General features: G+C 37.8%; 1 protein-coding gene across 1 annotated transcript; it reads right to left on the minus strand.

The window, feature by feature from the left end:
* Positions 1-8384: 8384 nt before the first annotated feature.
* Positions 8385-16971, minus strand: LOC139314826 (serpin B6-like). The gene is made up of 7 exons (XM_070940744.1): positions 16766-16971; positions 14236-14413; positions 12769-12909; positions 12130-12247; positions 11644-11786; positions 10690-10845; positions 8385-9415 (listed from the first exon to the last, which is right to left on the minus strand). The coding sequence occupies exons 1-7, from the start codon at positions 16930-16932 to the stop codon at positions 9011-9013; spliced, it is 1308 nt and encodes a 435-aa protein (XP_070796845.1). The 5' UTR covers positions 16933-16971; the 3' UTR covers positions 8385-9010.
* Between the last annotated feature and the right edge of the window lie 4489 nt (positions 16972-21460).

Below are 21460 nucleotides of genomic sequence, written 5' to 3' on the forward strand. Positions count from 1 at the left end.
GAAGAGAGAGAGACAGAGAGATACAAAGAGAGAGGGGGAGACAGAGAGGGAGGATTTTGTGGTTCCCATTGTTTTTTAGCAACCGGTTCTCTGCCCTAATCACCAGCTGGGTAGGCGTGGCTCGGGGGCTGTCATGTGACTGATGAAAGTGAGTGATGATGAGTTGGCCATGCCCACCAAATGTTCGTGGAGAGTTTGGGACTTCAGCCTCGCTCTTTTAGCCCAGCGGAAGCACCAGACTGGGCCACAGCAACGCGTGGCCGGGTACAGCTAGTATAAAAATAAAAATAAAATAAAATAAAATAATATAATATTTGTGCAGATTTCTGAGATTTAGTGTGTTTCTGTAGTGTTTCACTCTAACTACACAAACACACAAAATCTCACAAAGCTGTATGTGGAATTTTGTGTGTGTAAAGTGTGAAAGTTGGTTTTTTGGGCTTTTTGTGACTGTGTGAAGTTCCTGCTTGTTGCAGGGGCCATTTTGGGTCTAGCACAGCTACTTTTATATTGTGGGTGAGCCAGTTGTGTTGTGTTGTGTTGTGTGTGTGTAAAGTGTGAAAGTTGTTTTTTTGGGCTTTTTGTGGCTGTGTGAGGTTCCTGCTTGTTGCAGGGGCCATTTTGGGTCTAGCACAGCTGCTTTTACATTGTGGGTGAGCCAGTTGTGTTGTGTTGTGATTTGTAGGTTAAAAAAGGGCAAAGAAGTGACATTGACTTGGCCACGCCCACTCAGTCACCTTACCACCAAGCTCCGCCCACTAATTAAGCCACGCCCACAGAACCGGTAGCAAAAAAATTTAGATTTCACCCCTGGTCTTTTCCCTTTTAGCATTGAACCTACAATGGGCCACACAGTTTATGGATTATGATTGTAATTGTAGTATAGTTAGACCCTGTATAATTGACAGACTGGTTTTATTATTGTTTTTAGTTGTTATTTATTATTTTATCCTAGAATTTTTAATTGTATATTTACTGAGCGTTTTTATTTCTTCTGGTCTCTGGTCTAAGACTGCAATAAATTGATTGAAAATGTAACCAGCAGAAGTGATAATCCATTTCTCACAGTGCTAATACTGTACAATGTCTCATTACTTTTACATTACTGGTTCTTCTACTACATTTTATTCTGTTAACTGGATGCATAGTGCTTATTGGTTGCCCTTTGGCTGTATTACAGAATTCATTCATTCACGATTTCTAATAGGGTTTGTTTTTTTAAGTTTGTGCATTTAGAAGATTTGATAGATAGCTGTGATGGAGAGAGAGGGGAGGCAATACCCACCAGCCTTTTTATCCCCCTTACCACTTTCAATATCAAAATAATGAATTTAATCAAGTGGACACTTGGCTCAAATGGATATCCATTCCATGCTGTTAATCCAATAAATAATTTTTTATCCTACAGGTCATCATTGTCTTCCAACTGGCCACTTAACGAAGTTACAACAGTCCATCCCAGAGGTTACTTATGATGTCGTCTCAGAGTTAAGCTACCTTGGCACACATCTTGTGATTATGTGATTGTATTTTGGGCACTTGGCAATTGATTCACTTTTATGGCGAATGGTGCCATGACCACAATTTTTTTGCCAGTTTCCAGGTTTCACTTCCAGTTTCTAGCAAAAAATGCCCATTGGTGAAAAGGGATTTCCTTAACAACTGCATGTTCACTTAAAGACCATCATTATAACTATCATAGCACTAAATCTGGTCACATAATATTGCAAGTTATGACCGCAAAAACTTAAGACTGTAATTCTGGGCTCGATTAAAGTCAAGGACTAGTTGAAATGCAATTTGGGCATAACTGATGAGTGTCAGTGATATGTGACTGAATAATATAAACCAGTGGTCCCCACTTTTTGACTACATGGATCGGCGGCAGTGGGGGAGCAGAAGCGTTTGTGCACTCAATCTAATCCCGTGCATATGCAAATGAAGCTTTGCATGCTCATCTGATGCTTGCCTGGTCTAGTTCCCAACAGACCATGGACTGGTACAGGGCCATGGACTACGGGTTGGGCACCTGTGATGTAAAGAGTCTTATCACCATACCAACTGTTAAATAAATTTGGAAGCAACACAATCAAATGCTCTTTTATTTCAATATTGATTACATGAAAGACTGCAGGAAAATAAGAATTATATAAGGTAAATATCATTTGTAAATACTTGAGTAGCATAGAATCAAATTGCTTGATTAAATGATGATCACAAAAATATGTATGATCATTCTAACACTTGCTATTATAAGCAAAGCAGAGGCAACTACAGCTAGCCATGACATCATTCTGATAACAAACCATGATGTCACAATGGAAGCTGAGCTGACTGCACTTGTATCATCACATGGAAATGGATACTGGGCAAATACATAGTTACATCTGTGATGTAATACCTTGATTCATGCTTAGCAACTATTTCCCCATTGCCCACATTCCTATAAACAAAGCAATTTTGCAGGATTCATCTACCAGTCAGAACACTTATACTAAAATCTTATTTTCTTGAATTGATTAGAAATGATTCTATCCTGGAAAGAAAGAATTAAAATCCAGTATTATGGAGTATTACGAAGGAACTATCTCTACCCTAATTACAGAGAAGATTGTAAGTGTGATAGTGAAAGTTGAGTACTACATGTTTTAAACAAATCTGATGAGGAATTAAGGGTCAGAGCCATTGTACCAAAATATGCTGGATGCACCCATTATGGAGAACTATACCTACCATAGAACAGGGTGCTGTTTGTAGATCACAGCTTAATCAAAAAGAGGAATGGATGGTCAACTATGACATTTAATGGCAACCTTGCACTGAGAAATACTAAGGTTATTCCAGTGGCAGCAACTGCCTCAGTCCCTTCTTCGTTGACTTCTATGAATGATTTGTGAACAACTTCAGATATGACTAAATCATTGTTAGTTGACATTCCAGAGAAGTCTGTCTTGTCCTAATCAAATGCATCTGTCATTCCCTTGTTTCTCAGAACCGGCTTCAGGTCATATTTTTCTTCCAATTTAAATTTGGGAAAGGAGAGATCAATTTCTGTTGGGGCCATCCTCTCTGGATTGATCCAGTCCATGAGTTTCTCATATGTAATTTCTCTCTCCAGCTAAAATAAGATGAAAAGCATTAAAGGAGAAAGAAATTCCTAGTTACGTGACACTATGACTTATCCTGATACTGACACAAGTATGATGCAGGGGCTCACAATGAGAGAAAAATTCTTAAATCTTACGAACAGTTGCAAATTCTTGTATTTCCTAGAACATTAGGAAAGATAATTAAGTCACAAAAATAGTGTAGACCTTGGACCCAGGAGAAAAAGTAGGAATATAAGTGTAACTTTAATGTCTATTCAAAGTACATCCATTTCTAACTCAATTACATTCTTTAAATAACATTTGGAATATAACCAGATCCACCTGGCAGAATCACTAGTTCTAGAATTGTTTATCCAACAGCCCAGACAAATTTATATATATATATATATATATATATATATATATATATATATATATATATATATATATATATATATATATATTACATCAGAGAAAACTCGTGCTGATAATAAATATTTTTACAATGAATCAGGTTTCTATTAAAAATTTATAGCAATTTTTATTCCAGAAAACCCAATAATTTACAATTATGCGATTAAAAAAATGAAAACTATTAAAGGAGGTAGAAATTCCTAGTTATATGATATTATGACCTATCCTGATACTAATACAAGTATGATGCAGGTGTTCACAATGACTGAAAAATCCTGAAAGTCATAAATGTAGGTCTTAGAACCAGGAGAAAAAGTAGGAATATAAATGTAGCTTTATATTCAAAGTACATCAATTTCTAACTCAATAGATTATTAACAAATATGTGAAATATAAGCCAGATCCACCTGGCAGAGTCACTAGGCATGTCAAACTCAAGGCCCTTGGTCAGATCCGGTGTTTAAATCTGGCACACCGAGCCCACCTGGAAATAGCAAAGAACCGACCCATGGTGCCTCTGGCAGCCCAAACGGAGTGCCCACAACCTGTTTTGGCTGGCAGGATGCTGTAGGAGACGTCCATCCTGCCTCTCTCCCTCCCCACTCCCAGCTGGCACATGGAGGAGACTACAATGCTGATCTGGCCCTCGAAGAAATCCAGTTTGACACCGCTGCAGTTCTAGAATTGTTTACCCAGCAGCCAGGGGTGGGTTCTAAATTTTTTTACTACTGGTTCTGTGGGCGTGGCTTATTTTGTGAGTGTGACTTGATGGTCATATGACAATTCTTTAGGATTTAGCAGAGGTACTGGTCTACCAGGATTTTAACTGCTTGCAGAGCTGTCCCAGTTTACCCAGTATGAAGAGGAAATATGCAAGCAGTTTGGGGAGTGGCGTCAAGCTGGCCATGCCCATCCAGTTGGCCCACCCACCCAGTCAGCCACACCTGACCACATGGCCACAACTGCCTGGTCCCCCAAGGTCAATCACAGCCCTGATGCAGCCCTCAATGAAACATGCAATGTAAGAGACAATTGGTCGTCAGCTTGAGTGATGCAGAAACCGAATCTAAAAATATAATACTTATATGCAGTAGGTTGTTCACTAAATAGAGGTGTACCAGGAGTGGGTTATACTTAGAAAGATAGAGAATCACTTGATATACAATTCCAACATATTGAGTTTGGAGTGAGTTCTTTCATTGGTTAATATCGGTTGACATATCTCTGATGGAGCACACGTGCTCCATAACTCTAATATGTGGCATATAACATACCACAGGATCCCATAATATAGTTAATATACCCCAAAGGTGCTTTTTCAAAAGGCAACTGGGCTTTTTTCCCCCTTGAAGTTGTTTCGCTTCTTATCCAAGAAACTTTTTCAGTTCTGTAACTGAACTGAAGAAGCTTCTTGGATAAGAAGCGAAACAACTTCAAGGAAAAGCAAAGACCAGTTGCCTTTTGAAAAAGCACCTTTGGGAGAACCATGACCTGGATGACTGAGAATCTCCATAGACATTCTTAGTACAATTATAGGAGATGAACAGGCTGAGCTGGAGGGTGCAGTAAAACACACAATCAGTTTAGAGTCATTGAACAGTCTCAAGGGACCCAAGTCTAGTTCCCCATGAATTTCACTGACCCTTATTGTACCACCAATTTAGCTTGGTCATTGCACAGCCATGAGGGACCCAAGTCCAGCCCCTCTTGAATTCCATTGACATTTGTCTAGTGCCAATTTAGCTTTACATTCTTGCATATAGATGACAAGAGTAACCTCTTAGTGCTTTGAATTCAACCGCTGTTCCTGATTATTTGTGCCTAACATCAATCTCGTTAAAGCTCATCTTCATATTCAGGAGATGTCTTTATATCATAATGAGTTTTCAAGGAATGAACGTCAATATCCTCAATGGTTTGAACCAGTTCTCTTATCAGGCTGTACCAAGCTTTCTATGTATCTTCAAGAATTAGAAACATTTATCAAAGAAACTCCTAATGACTGAAAACATGAATCAAAATCCACCCCCACCCCCACCACCCCCGATGTTGCCATCACACACAAAGTTTTCAGGTTCAGTACAGCATAAAATTATTCCAGAATAAAATCATTCATCACAACTGATTGAAAATGATAACTTTAAAGAAGCAATTAGTGGGGCTAGCTTGGTTCTTCCTATGGTTAAAAAATTGCTGATACATTGTCAAAATAAGGAAGAGTACTGTGAAAAATAGAACAAAACAGGAAATAGATAGTCATGCACTGTGTACATGCACATTTTATTTATATACAATATTGATGGCAGAATTGGTCTCTTCCTTTATTTTATTTTTTCAGGTTGTCTACATCCTATGAAAATTTTTTAGTTCCTTTTGTTGGGTTGAAATGAAGCACCTGATAACAGACTTGTAAGAATAATTCCTGGAAAGATAAATGCAATGTCTTTTCTTCTTAATGGCAGTAAATAACAAATATCCAATATCCAAGTAAATATCCAAATTTAAAGAGCATCTGGCTTAAAATGTTTGCTCACTTACTGTCTAAACACATTTAATTTCAATCCTAAAACTTGAAAACCCTTTGAATTTCCTAGCTATGCTTCTCTTGGTTTGGACCTTATTGACATTTCATCTTTTAAAAATGTATGATAGTTTGCATGTTCAGAATAATAAACAGTTTTTTAAAAAAATGTATAAACTATGTGTGAGGATAAAATGGCTGTCATTCATATCAAATTGCTCAGGGGAAATATTAGGAATATTTGCTGCTTTGAGTTATATAGAGTATAAAAGCTAGGGAGAGTCCACAATAGAGAAACCAGCACATATTGTAGGTAGTCCTCGACTTACAACCTCAATTGGGTCCAGAATTTATATTGTTAAAGAAGGCAGTTAAGTGAGTCACATTTTATGTCCTCTTTTCCTGGGTTGTTAAGCAAATTGGTGCAGTTAAGTGAATCATGTGATTGTTAATAGCAATAGCACATAGATTTACAGAATATTCCACTTCATACACTCTCCAAGCAGTTTACAATGTCAGCATATTGCCCCCAACTATCTGATTCTGCATTTTCCATAATAAGGAATCTAGTTATTCTGCAGCTTCACTACTAGGTAATAATTCATTTATTACTATTAATAAAGTATGCCCTGCTATATTGTGAATTTTTAGGGTATTATGCGAAATTTTGTGACTCTTGTGGGATGGTGAATATAGTAGCAGATAATGTAACCCATTAATCCTCCAAGACAAACTCTCCTCATCATGGATCAAGGCTGTCGAGTCCAACCTTGCCAAATCAGACTTCTCCCCAGCTTCAATACTCAAGGTGGACTATGACTTAGCAAGATAAACCTTCCGACAAAGGGTGGAGGACATTGAGAGGCAGGTGGACTTAGGGAAAGCTCTGCTGTTTCTGGCTCCAGATGCCATGAGATGTGGCATCATGTTGTTGCTCCTGCCAGCTATCTTAGTCAGTTGGAGTCAGCAAACCACTGGAAAGCATTTTCACTCACACAGTGCCCTGCACTTCCATCGGCCGTCCTATACGGCAAGTATAAGAGGATACTATTGACAGAAAGACTCTGTTCCTGTGGCTCAGGATAGGTGGAGATTGTGGGTCACATGATCCTTAGATGTTCCTTCTACAGAGAGTTTTTTTTTAGTCTTTTTCCTTTTAGCATTGAACCTACAATGGGCCACACAGTTTATGGATTGTGATTGTAATTGTAGTATAGTTAGACCCTGTATAATTGAGAGACTGGGTTTTATTATAGATTTGAGTTGTCATTTTATTATTTTATCCTAGAATTTTTAAATGTATATTTACTGAGCGTTTTTATTTCTTCTGGTCTCTGGTCTAAGACTGTAATAAATTGATTGAAAATGTAACCAGCAAAAGTGATAATCCATTTCTCACAGTGCTAATACTGTACAATGTCTCATTACTTTTACATTACTGGTTCTTCTACTACATTTTATTCTGTTAACTGGATGCATAGTGCTTATTTGTTGCCCTTTGGCTGTATTACAGAATTCATTCATTCATGATTTCTAATAGGGTTTTTTATAAGTTTGTGCACTTAGAAGATTTGATAGATGGATCAGTGGGATATGCCATGCTGTGATGGAGAGAGAGGGGAGGCAATACCCACCAGCCTTTTTATTTACCTTGCCATATTCAATATCAAAATAATGAATTTAATTTAATGGACATTTGGCTCAAATGGATATCCATTCTATCCTGTTACAACAGTCCTCCCCAGAGCTACTTATGATGTGGTTAAGCTACCCAGGCACACATCTTGTGATTATGTGATTGTATTTTGGGCACTTGGCAATTGATTCACTTTTATGGTGAATGGTGCCATGACCACAATTTTTTTGCCAGTTTCCAGGTTTCACTTCTAGTTTCCAGCAAAAAATGCCCATTGGGGAAAATGGATTTCCTTAACAACCGCATGTTCACTTAAAGACCATCATTATAATGATCATAGCACTAAATCTGGTCACATAATATCTTATGTGACTTATGACCGCAAAAACGTAAGACTGTAATTCTGGGCTTTAAAGTCAAGGACTAGTTGAAATGCAATTTGGGCATAACTGATGAGTGTCAGTGATATGCGACTGAATAATATAAACCAGTGGTCCCCACTTTTTGACTACATGGATCGGCGGCAGTGGGGGAGCAGAAGGATTTGTGCAGTCAATCTAATTCTGTGCATATTGAAATAAAGCTTTGCATGCTCATCTGACACTTGCATCGCCCAGTTCCCAACAGACCATGAACTGGTATAGGGCCACGGACCAGGGATTGGGACCTGTGATGTAAAGAGTCTTATCACCATACCAACTGTTAAATAAATTTGGAAGCAACATAATCAAATGCTCTTTTATTTCAATATTGATTACATGAAAGACTGCAGGAAAATAAGAATTATATAAGGTAAATATCATTTGTAAATACTTGAGTAGCATAGAATCAAATTGCTTGATTAAATGATGATCACAAAAATATGTATGATCATTCTAACACTTGCTATTATAAGCAAAGCAGAGGCAACTACAGCTAGCCATGACATCATTAAATAACAAACCATGATGTCACAATGGAAGCTGAACTGACTGCACTTGTATCATCACATGGAAATGGATACTGGGCAAATGGATAGTTACATCTGTGATGTAATACCTTGATTCATGCTTAGCAACTATTTCCCCATTGCCCACATTCCTATAAACAAAGCAATTTTGCAGGATTCATCTACCAGTCAGAACACCTGTACTAAAATCTTATTTTCTTGAATAGATTAGAAATGATTCTATCCTGGAAAGAAAGATTTAAAGTCCTGTATTATGGAGTATTACGAAGGAACTATCTCTACCCTAATTACAGAGAAGATCGTAAGTGTGATATTGAAAGTTGAGTACTACATGTTTTAAACAAATCTGATGAGGAATTAAGGGTCAGAGCCATTGTACCAAAATATGCTGGATGCACCCATTATGGAGAACTATACCTACCAAGGAACAGGATGCTGTTTGTAGATCGCAGCTTAATCAAAAAGAGGAATGGATGGTCAACTATGACATTTAATGGCAACCTTGCACTGTAAAATACAAAGTTTATTCCAGTGGCAGCAGCTGCCTCAGTCCCTTCTTCATTGACTTCTATGAATGATTTGTGAACAACTTCAGATATGACTAAATCATTGTTAGTTGACATTCCAGAGAAGTCTGCCTTGTCTTCATCAAATGCATCCGTCATTCCCATGCTTCTCAGAACCGGCTTCAGGTCATATTTTTCTTCCAATTTAAATTTGGGAAAGGAGAGATCAATTTCTGTTGGGGCCATCCTCTCTGGATTGATCCAGTCCATGAGTTTCTCATATGTAATTTCTCTCTCCAGCTAAAATAAGATGAAAAGCATTAAAGGAGAAAGAAATTCCTAGTTACGTGACACTATGACTTATCCTGATACTGACACAAGTATGATGCAGGGGCTCACAATGACAGAAAAATCCTGAAATCTTACAAAACAGTTGCAAATTCTTGTATTTCCTAGAACATTAGGAAAGATAATTAAGTCACAAAAATAGTGTAGATCTTGGACCCAGGAGAAAAAGTAGGAATATAAGTGTAACTTTACTGTCTATTCAAAGATTTCTAACTCAATTACATTCTTTAAATAACATGTGGAATATAAACCAGATCCACCTGGCAGAATCATTAGTTCTAGAATTGTTTACCCAATAGCCCTGACAAATATATAGAGAAAACTCACGTGCTGATAATGAATATTTTTACAATTTATTCAGGTTTGTATTAAATATTTATCCCAATTTTTATTCCAGAAAACCCAATAATTTACAATTATGCTAAAAGCTAAAAGGAATTCTAAAAGAAAACTAAACAACGAGACCTAGTTTGGTATAGCGGTTAAAAGCACTAGACTATAAATCATCACTTTGATCTGAATTATGAGATCTGGTGATTTGGGGCCAGTCACACTCTCTTAGCCCTAGGAAGCAGGCAAGGGCAAACAACTTCTGAAAATGTTGCCAAATAAACTACTTGAATTTCTCCAGACAGTTGCCAGAAGCTAAACCTTAGTTGAAGGCACATACCCACCAGTGGTGGGTTGCTTACGGTTGGGAGGCTCCGCTCACCAACCCCAACATCATCAGAACGCTTCTGCACATGCGAAGCAAACGCGTGTGGATGGCTCCATTGTAAACTGGTAGTAAAGGTAAGTAGAACCCACCCCTGATACTCACACACAAAAATACCTCAGCTATATGAACTTGTTTATTCTTTCCTTCAAGACATGAACCTTGGTAGCTGTTTCAACATGAAACAGTATAAACTGAAGAATCAAAAACTGAATCCCTTGCATTTGAATAATATCAGAAGAAATACTGTACATTATTGGCAACCTTATCAACTGCCTTGTACACAACAGCTACAGATGGAATCCCCCTTTGTATACAATACTTTGAAATATAAATGCATTCGCTGGTGTTTTTTAGACTCTTTTTTTTTTTGGCATCTTTTCAAAATAAGGGAAAATACAAGTCAACTATAATGGCAGAAAGCCAAGCTTCAATATTAAAAAGAACAGCGTACATCTAGTACCAGAGATGGACAAGGGCTTAAATTCTGTTTCATGAAAGAAAAACTCACCTTTTCCAATCCAGTAATCTCATCAGGGAGCAGAATGATCATGCTCAAGTAATCATTATCGTATGGAATCTCAAGAATGGAAATCCGATCGGCTGATATGTGGGCCATGTTGTATTCTCCTTTCCTGAACATCATCTGCACTGTTTTCTTTTCTTTCTACAGGTGGGGAAAATGTGTGTTAGAAGAAATCATTCAAATAAATGCAAATAATTCTACCATGTATTTATCCTTAGGGTTTTTTTCCCCTCTGCTTAAATCTTTCATCTTTTGCTTAAGACAAACTGAGGATTTACAGTATATGACAATTTATCATGTCTTAGCAATCCACCAGTCTTTATACATAGTGATCATTTACTTTTCACAGAATTTGAATAATTTTAGAATATTAAGGATTAGATTTTAAAAAAACAGACAAAGATTATGATCTTTAGGAAAACGAACTATCAATTCTGTGAGGAAAAGAATGGAATGAAACACAGGTCAGTGGTTTTAATCAGCAGTTTTGTCAAATGAACAGAATTTTATAATATCAAAACTAGGCTTGCTTGTGGAGAGCAACATAGAAACATATTGTGCCTGTTCCTCCTCCATCGAATACGTCCAGGTGATAATACATAATAGATCCACATTCTCAGCAAATATATTCACTAAACGCTCCGTAGTTATTGCGGCTAATCACATAGAATTAGTGGGAGTGGTGCTGCACTAAAAATCCCTGCGCAAAGTTTCAATGAGAGAAAAGTCTGAATAGCTACACACAAAGCCTGAAGGATTTAAGATGATTGATCTTCATGATTCATCCATTTCTACGAAGATCAATAAAATGGACGGAGTAACCAATTTCTTTGCTACAGGAATTTTTCAAATTAATTCCACACTTGCTTCAGATATATGCAAAATAACACACTTAAAAATATTCAGAATGTCTCTTTTACTCTGTTAATAAATGAATACCTTGTTAATCCAGAATGGCTTTTCCTCTGTGTAATTTTTGTTGAACTTATTTGCCCAGTTTCCCTTGAAATAGATAGCGTTCACCAAAACCAGTTTTGTAAGTGAATCAATTATTCCAGGGACAAGCAGATCCTGAATTTTACCTGTGAAAGGTTTTTTTTTAAAAAAACTGTTTTAATTGACGGATAAGATTTATTATTTATTATTTTAGTTGCCCATCTTATATAATTATTTAGTAAGATTATTACACACATACAAGTTAAACAGCAGGCAAGTTAAATAATGGAAATATGCTCAGATGTGTCTATCAATAAAACCAATAATCTATTTATGGCTAGAATTTCATCTCAGGTTTGATGAGCTTCTATGTAGCAAGTAATGGTTAACTATGGTGGGTTTGCCTGCCTTGTCTGTCTCTCTCACAGGCCCACACAATATTGCATATCTTACTTAATGCAGCTACTAATTAACTCTTATCATTCTCACCTGATGTTTTTTCTTCTACCCAGGCATTTATATGTCTTCTTGAATCTTCTGAAGCTTGTGTGAAGTTAAGTTTCTCCAGACCTGCATGGTATAATCTCTGAGTGGATTCTATAAATGACTTAAGAAACAATGACATCTCAACAACAGAAGCAAATATAAAGAACAAGAATTGATTTTGTCTCATTTTTCTTTGACCTAACAATCTGGAAATTATTTATTACAACAATACTTACAGTGTAATTATTTATTACACTGAATATTACCTAAAACCAGTCAATGCCATTGGGCAGCCTAGAAAAACTATATCAGATATTAGGAAGTATATGGAATTATCCTAAATTAACATAGTTTATTCAAAATATATCTGGCAATTATAGGTAACGTGGTTCTATTTACAACTTTTATTTGAAAGTTCTATATTTAGGAACAGCCTATTGTGTATTCCTGTAACATTCCCAGTAAAAGCAGCTAGACTTTTAAATTTCCCCTCCAGATAACTCAATGGACCAAGTAAAGCTATAGGAATATTTGGTACTTTATTAGAGCCAAACTGCAATTGCAATGAGATAGGCAAACATTAGAACAAACAGAGCATTTATGGTTGTTTCCAGCCAGTTCTCCAACATGTATGTAACTTACTGCAAGAAAATCATATGATGTTTCTCCAAAGAGCTGGTTGACTAGACTGAGGCTAGTCTGGTTTGAGACTGGTTTGTTGATATCAGCAATAAGTTTCTCAAATCTTTGGTGAACCTCTCCATCGTTGGGTATACAGAGCACCTATAAGATGACATATGCTTAATCAAATTAAGTTTAACATTAATTCAAAATGTAATACCACAATAGCAGACCTTGGAAAACATACATATTTCAAATGATCTCTATATATTTTGGAGGTAAATTATTTGAAGGATTACCTGCAGATGTATAGCTTTTAAAGTTAATGGCTAAAGAAAGCCAAACAGTATTGGGCCTAGTTAATATTTGGGTAGTGCTTGAACCCCAAGCTTTCAGAGGTGGCTGATTGTTTTTTTTTTAAAACCCTTCCTTAAAGGCAACTGATTCCTCACTGTTGCCCAGGAAATTGATATAGTACGGGTGTCCATAAAGTTCCTAAAATTTAAGCTTGACCTGACTTTCCTGCACATGTTTGGACTATTCCATGTTTGAAAGTCCTAGTCCATCTTTCCATTCCCCAAGTTCAGAGTTCCTTTTATTTAAAAGAAAATGAAGTCAATTTTAGGACTTAAACTGGAGGTAGCATGTTTTTCCTACCACAGCATATCATTAAATTGTCCTGATCTGGGGGTAATTGTAGTAAAGGGTATCTCTAGGATCCACAAAAATGGTTTTTCAAACTGTGGGACTTCAATTTAAAGACTTTTGTCCAAAGTAATACCATTTGCTAAGAGCCATGGTGGCGCAGTAGTTAGAATGCAGTATTGCAGGCTAACTCATTGCTCACATCAGGAGTTTGATTCTGAATGGCTCAATGTTGACTCAACCTTCCATCCTTCTGAGGTTGGTAAAATGAAGACCCAGATTGTGGGAGGCAATATGCTGGCTCTGTAAACTGCTTAGAGAGGGCTGTAAAGCACTACGAAGTAGTAAATAAGTCTTAGTGCTATTGCTATTTCCATAATCAGCAGTTGCCATAATGACCTTGAAGAAGTCAAGCACAGAGGGCTGAATCCCTATCAGACTTCCTATGCATGCTGTTTACATTCCAAGCAAATAGGAGCTGCTCCCATCCTCATGCAAACAGAACCCCAAATCTGGATGAGAATTGGGAGCAGAGTTAAATAATCTTGATAATAATGGCATCTGTTGAGCTTGCTGCATTTTTCAAAAGCTAATCAGAAAGTTGGCAATCGCATAAACAGCATCATTTTAGGAGTGTAGCCAGGTTGAGTTGATGGGTGTACTTGGAACTTTTTAGACCAGATGCTAGATTAGCCGCCCACAGTTGCATGATTGCAAAATGGGCATCATATAAATTTAATAAATGAATAAAATAGATGTTCTCATAACTGGCTAGCAAGGGTGGGGACCAGATCACAGCCAACCCCCCCTTTTCCCTTTCTGATAAATTGTATCTTGATATACCTTTAATATCTGAGCTTCTGTGTTATTTCTGGCACCCAACGAGACCATTAGCAGTGCAGAAGATATACTCAAAGGAGAAAAAAACAAGTTTGGGGAAGAATCATTTGCAGTAACCTTCTTGAAGATGTTGAGGACAAATTTGATGTTTGACGCAGAAATGCTGTCCATGTTTTCAAGCCTGGAGAACAAATATAGTATGATAAACCACAGATTAGCGCCTAGATAATGAGATGACGAAAAAACATCCCATCCATGCAACTATTTTTTGTTCTACTTGAAAAATTATTCTACTTGCTTTAAGGAATATGATTTACAATATCTAGGTGACAAAATATAAGGGAACTCTCTCTCTCTCTCTTTACCTACCTACCTACCTACCTACCTACCTACCTACCTACCTACTACCTACCTACCTACCGTATTTTTCAGACGATAAGATGCACCTAAATTTAGAAGAGGAAAACAAAAAAAAAGTTTTTGGTCTCTGCACACACCATTTTCAGCCCTTTTTTGGGCTCCCCTTTTTCTTGTCTTTTTCCAATCTTTTTTTGCCCATTTTTGGGGCTTTTTCTGGCCCGTTTTTGAGGCTTTTTTCAGCCCGTTTTTGAGGTTTTTTTGACCTGTTTTCGAGGATTTTTCAGATTAATGTAAAATAATTAGATTACATATATTAGGTAATGTAAATGCTAATTTAAAAAGAAAATTAGAAGAAAATAGAGAAGTAGACCTCTTTCTAGTCAGACAATGCAACTCCTTCCTGTGAACTCAGATGGATCCCTGTTTCATAGCAACTGTGCTACAAATAGGCTGACTTAAGTATCAAGCAAACAGATATTTATGGTAAAAGAAGAAACAAACAGAAAGAGGATTAAAAAGAATTCAGTAAAGAGAAGATAAAGGTGGCTTTTAAGTAATAGATTATAGAAAAGTGCATAATCTGGAACTGAACACACTCAAAACAGTAGAAATGGTGGTAGACTTTAGGAAAAACCCTTCCATACTTCCACCTCTCACAATACTAGACTACACAGTATCAACAGTAGAGACCTTCAAATTTCTAGGTTCTACCATATCGCAAGATCTAAAATGGACAGCTAACATCAAAAACGTCATCAAAAAAGCACAACAAAGAATGTTCTTTCTGCGCCAACTCAGAAAGCTCAAATTGCCCAAGGAGCTGCTGAAACAGTTCTACAGAGGAATTATTGAGTCTGTCATCTGCACCTCTATAACTGTCTGGTTTGGTTCTGCAACTCAACAAGACAGACACAGACTTCAGAGGATAATTAGAACTGCAGAAAAAACAATTCCTACCAACCTGCCTTCCATTGAGGACCTGTATACTGCACGAGTCAAAAAGAGGGCTGTGAAAATATTTACAGACCCCTCACATCCTGGACATAAACTGTTTCAACTCCTACCCTCAAAACAACGCTATAGAGCATTGCACACCAGAACAACTAGACATAAGGACAGTTTTTTCCCGAACGCCATCACTCTGGTAAACAAATAATTCCCTCAACACTGTCAAACTATTTACTAAGTCTGCACTACTATTAATCTTCTCATCGTTCCCACCACCCATCTCCTTCCACTTATGACTGTTGCTTGGATACTTATCACTTATATTGATATTGTTTCCTGATTGCTTATTTGTACCCTATGACTATCATTAAGTATTGTACCTTATGATTCTTGATGAACGTATCTTTTCTTTTATGTACACTGAGAGCATACGCACCAAGACAAATTCCTTGTGTGTCCAATCACACTTGGCCAATAAAGAATTCTATTCTATTCTATTCTATTCTATTCTATTCTATTCTATTCTATTCTATTCTATTCTATTCTATTCTATTCTATTCTATTCTAATTTTATTCTATTCTATTCTAGCCCAGCCCAGACTAGTCTAGCCTAGCCAAATGAATCGTTTAGGAGAATCCGAAATCATAGATGCTATTTATGACTCTGAGTTAGTTAACAAATCCTACAAACAATAAGCCTTTAGTTTTGCCTCCCAATATGTCCACTGTGGCTTCCACTAAATTTTATCATTTTTCTGTTGTTCAAGAGAATTTCTATCTCTTCTCTGAGATTTCTCTGAAATCTTTCGAAAAACTGGAAACTACCTTCCATATTAGAAAAGAACAAGAACAGCAATCCTAAACAATAGGAAGCAAACGTCTTGCCATCTTGTATCAGTCAGAGTAGAAAAGTAGTAACTTTATTAAGTTTTTCATCCTGCAGGATTTTGACCGGCGCTCCCCCATTCAATGCAACGATACAGCAGTCCTGTCAGGACACTGGGATGGACAATCCCAACTAGGCAGCACGTTGTCACCTTATAGTTAGGTGTTTGCATGATGCCAAAGGCACCAATCAACTCTATCACCAAAACATCTAAGTATTTATACAACAACGTCCCAACCAAGGGAGCCACAACAAACTGTCAATCAGCCCTAAATCGGGGCTATCTGTTGCACCTACAGGAATTAGAACAAGACAGAGAGAAACATACAATGGTTGTACCTTGAAGAGGTAGTGTTCTGAACTGGTAGGGCAGTTACTGGAGACATCTGGCTGGAGAGGAACACTGACCAAGCTGCAATAAATCCTGGAAGAAGCAAAATGAACATTTTTGGGGTTCTGTCCTCCTTGATTTGACTCGACAGCCTCCAGGCACGATGACTCTCCATGAGCAATGGAGATCACTGGTTAGAGAAGAAGGAAAGGGCTAGAAGGGCAGGGGAGGAATCTGGACATGGAAAGGCGGATGTTCATGACTATCTCTTTAAACTTCCTGGGAGTGGCCCTTGGGCTCTAAAAACAGAAGTACACCATTGCAACATAATTTCTAACTATCTTAATAAACCTATTTTATTTATTTATTTATTTATTTATTTATTAGATTTCTATACCGCCCTACTCCCGAAGGACTCAGGGCAGTGCACAGCCAAACAATAAAAACACATGCAATACAAAACTTAAAAAATAGAATAAAATCAAATTAAATAATTTTGGCCCTGACAAATTTAAAACCCCAAACTTTTAAAACCAATTTAAAATTGAATATATAAATACTAAAAGATATTTAAAATTTTAAAATCTTTTATAAAAGAGGGGGAAAATTAGGCCAGGCCGGCCTGGTGAAATAGTAAGGTCTTTAAGGCGCGGCGGAAGGTGTGCAGATCCGGGATCCTCCGTATCTCTGGGGGGAGCTCGTTCCAGATAGTAGGTGCCCCCACAGAGAAGGCTCTCCCCCTGGGGGCCGCCAGTCGGCATTGTTTGGCTGACGGCACCCGGAGGAGCCCCTCTCTATGGGAGCGTACCGGCCGGTGGGAGGCTATTGGTGGTAGTAGGCGGTCCCGCAAGTACCCGGGTCCTAAGCCATGATTCTATAGTTTGCGGGAAGGCCAGCAGCTACTAATCATAATTATATATATAAGTGGTTAAATTTAAAAAAAATCAAATTAAATTATTAAAAACAGTGCCACACTGTCCAGAGACTAGCAGTAAAGGTTTCCTAGCAAATTTTGACTAATCTTGAAAAGTTAAGCAGGATGTATCCTGGATGGAGACCACTGGGAAATTGCAGGGATAGACTGAGATAAGAGAAAAACATCCTGGAAGAAGGCGGGATTGAAGTATTTGTACATTATGGCAAGGAAACTCCATGAATCTTCCCTTCCAGAAGTAAGACTCCAGCAGGGTATATTATTTTATTATTTTTATTCTGCCTTTATTATTTTTTATAAATAACTCAAGGTACCAAATGTACTTTATGCTTCTTCCTCCTCTAGTTTCCTGTATAACATGTAGAGCAGGGGTGTAAAACTTGCGGCCCGCAGGCTGGATGCGTCACACACAGGCCAAAGCCACCCCAGCTCCACGAAGGGAAAAAATGTCACGAAACATCACATGATGGCAAAGTCCGGTGAGTTTGACACCTGTGAAGTAGAAGTTCAGAACATGAGTCTCAGTGCACTGAAGAATCTACACTAGATGTCTGAAGGCACACTGACAGGGCTGTGGCAAATCAGATGGCAAATAACTTTTTTCTTGTCATAAATCAAACATTTAATCTTAATACATTTTTACATTCTTGCGTATAGATGACAAGACTAACTTCTTAGTGCTCTGAATTGAACCGCTGTTCCTGATTATTTGTGCCTAACATCAATCTCGTTAAAGCTCATCTTCATATTCAGGAGATGTCTTTATATCATAATGAGTTTGCAAGTAATGAACGTCAATATCCTCAATGATTTGAACCAGTTCTCTTATCAGGCTGTACCAAGCTTTCTATGTTCCTTCAAGAATTAGAAACATTTATCAAAGAAACTCCTAATGACTGAAAACATGAATCAAAATCCACCCCCACCACCCCCGCTGTTGCCATCACACACAAAGTTTTCAGGTTCAGTACAGCATAAAATCATTCCAGAATAAAATCATTCATCACAACTGATTGAAAATGATAACTTTAAAGACGCAATTAACGGGGCTAGCTTGGTTCTTCCTATGGTGAAAAAATTGCTGATACATTGTCAAAAATAAGGAACAGAACAAAACAGGAAATAGATAGTCATGCGCTGCGTACATGCACATTTTATTTATATACAGTATTTATGGCAGAATTGCTCTCTTCCTTTATTTTATTCTTTTGGTTGGTTTCACAACCTATGAAAATGTTTTACTTCCTTTTGTTGGGTTGAAATGAAACACCTGATAACAGAGTTGTAAGAATAATTCCTGGAAAGATAAATGCAATTTCTTTTCTTCTTAATGGCAGTAAATAATAAATATCCAATACCCAAGTAAATATCCAAATTTAAAGAACATCTGGCTTAAAATGTTTGCTCACTTACTGTCTAAACACATTTAATTTCAATGTGAAATTCAATAATTTCAATTATGCTAAGAATAATAAACATTTTTTTAAAAATATGTATAACCTATTTGTGAGGATAAAATGGCTGTCAATCATATCAAATTGCTAAAAGTGACAGGCGAAATATTAGGTATATTTGCTGCTTTTGAGTTATATACAGTATAAAAACTAGAGAGAGTCCACAATAGAGGAAGCCAGCATATATTGTAGGTAGTCCTTGATTTACAACCTCAATTTTGTCCAGAATTTCCATTGTTAAGGAAGGCAGTTAACTGAGTCACATTTAATGTCCTCTTTTCCCAGGTTGTTAAATGAATTGCTGCAGCTAAGTGAATCATGTGATTGTTAATAGCAATAGCACATAGACTTACAGAATATACTGCTTCATACACTCTCCAAGCAGTTTACAAAGTCAGCATATTGCCCCCAACAATCTGATTCCTCATTTTCCATAATAAGGAATCTAGTTATTCTGCAGTTTCACTACTAGGTAATAATTCATTTATTACTATTAATAAAGTATGCCCTGCTATATTGTGAATAGTTAGGGTATTTTGTAAAATTTCCAAGTCATCTCAGTGAATACCAGCTCATTCCTTTTACATGGGACAGAACACCTGCTACTGCCTAGAAGAGAGAAGACTTTTGTGGGACGGTGAACATGGCAGCAGATAATGTAACCTGCACACCATTAATCCTCCAAGACAAATTATCCTCACCATGGATCAAGTCTGTTGAGTCCAACCGTGCCAAATCAGGCTTCTCGCAAGCTTCAATACTCAAGGTGGACTATGACTTAGCAAGACAAACCTTCCAACAAAGGGTGGAGGACATTGAGAGGCAGGTGGACTTAGGGAAAGCTCCGCTGTTTCTGGCTCCAGATGCCATTAGATGTGTTGCTGCTCCTGCCAGCTATCTTAGTCAGTTGGAGTCAGCAAACCACTGGAAAGCATTTTCACTAACACAGTGTCCTGCACTTCCATCAGCTATCCTGTACTCCAAGTATAAGAGGATACCATTGACAGAAAGACTCTGTTCCTCTGGCTCAGGGTAGGTGGAGATTGTGGGTCACATGATCCTCAAATGTTCCTTTTATACAGAGATTAGGAAAAAACATATTCTGCCAATAACTGCTAGGTATCCTGGCTGTTCCGAGACTACCTATCTTCAGTGGCTGCTTAAGGATGAACAGTCCATCACTACAGCACTGGTGGCCAGATTCTCTGCAGCAGCACTGGAGATTTGTCACAAACACGTGTCTTCTCCACCATAGTTATGTTATATAACAAATGTGGCAAACCCTTTGCACTGCTTAGTCTTTTCCAGGGGTGAAATGCCCCTGGTTCGGACCGGCTCGGGCGAGTAGGTAGCGATGGTGGCGGGCAGTTTGGAGAACTGGTTGCAAAAATCCCTGCCCCCGCCCCCCATGCCCAGCTGAGGTGCGCGATCATCAGAGCCTTTTTTTTCTTTTAAATGGCTCTGACAATCCAAGCTCTGACGATCCCAGTTGAGTTGCCTGCTAACCGCTAGCAAAAATCCCTCCCCCTCCAGCCTCCAGCTTGCTTGCTTTAGCTGCTGGTCACAATTCCTTTCTTGCTTCACTTGCTGTAATAACTGCAATCCATTGCATCAGCAAGCAACTGAATCTCCCTGCCTGCAATCAAACTCATCGGTGAGCAGCTCTATCTGCCTGCCTGCCTTGGTCTCCAACCTTGGCAACTGTAAGACTTGTGGACTTCAACTCCCAGCAAAGCTGGCTGAGGAATTCTGGGAGTTGAAGTCCACAAGTCTTAAAGTTGCCAAGGTTGGAGACCCCTGTTCTATTGGGTAAGTTTTTTCCCCCTTTGGGAGCTTTAAAAAAAATAGTTAATTGGGGGGTTTTTTAGTTGTTCTTTTTTTAGGCCTAGCCATTTAAAGTTTAGGAAGTTTTAAATTTAGCTGCTTTTATCTATATAAATAAAAATGTAAATGTCCGTTTGTACATAACCGCACATCTCCGAAAGTTCTTCACTGATTGCTTTCAAATTTTGACACAACGTTGCATTCAACTACGGATGTGTTTTTATATACCTATATTATATACATGTCACACCTGTGACAGGTAAAAACATGAAAAACATTGGAAAACATTGAAAGACATTAACAAACATTGAAAAACATTGAAAAACAGCGCCATCTTCTGGACGTAAAACCAACATGGCAGCCTCCCAGCCCTGATTACGCTCAACAGATTTCTGCTCCTTATATTTAGACTCTCCATATTGCTTCCAGGAAACTGCATATTTGGAAGGCAGAGACACCCAAGGGCCATATCCTGCCACCAGGCTCGGCAG

This window comes from Pituophis catenifer, unplaced genomic scaffold (genome assembly GCF_029215685.1).
Source record: "Pituophis catenifer annectens isolate HBS135680 unplaced genomic scaffold, rPitCat1.0.hap2 SCAF_3, whole genome shotgun sequence".
NCBI lineage: Eukaryota > Metazoa > Chordata > Lepidosauria > Squamata > Colubridae > Pituophis > Pituophis catenifer.

Bases quoted from the DNA above. Each gene is read 5' to 3' on its own strand.
- LOC139314826 (XM_070940744.1), bottom strand. From the start codon at position 16,932: ATGGAGAGTCATCGTGCCTGGAGGCTGTCGAGTCAAATCAAGGAGGAC. The intron at 11,787-12,129 runs GTGAGAATGATA...AACCTTTCACAG, and splicing joins GGTAGAAGAAAAAACATCAG to GTAAAATTCAGGATCTGCTT. The intron at 9,416-10,689 runs GTGAGTTTTTCT...ATCTTATTTTAG, and splicing joins AGATTACTGGATTGGAAAAG to CTGGAGAGAGAAATTACATA.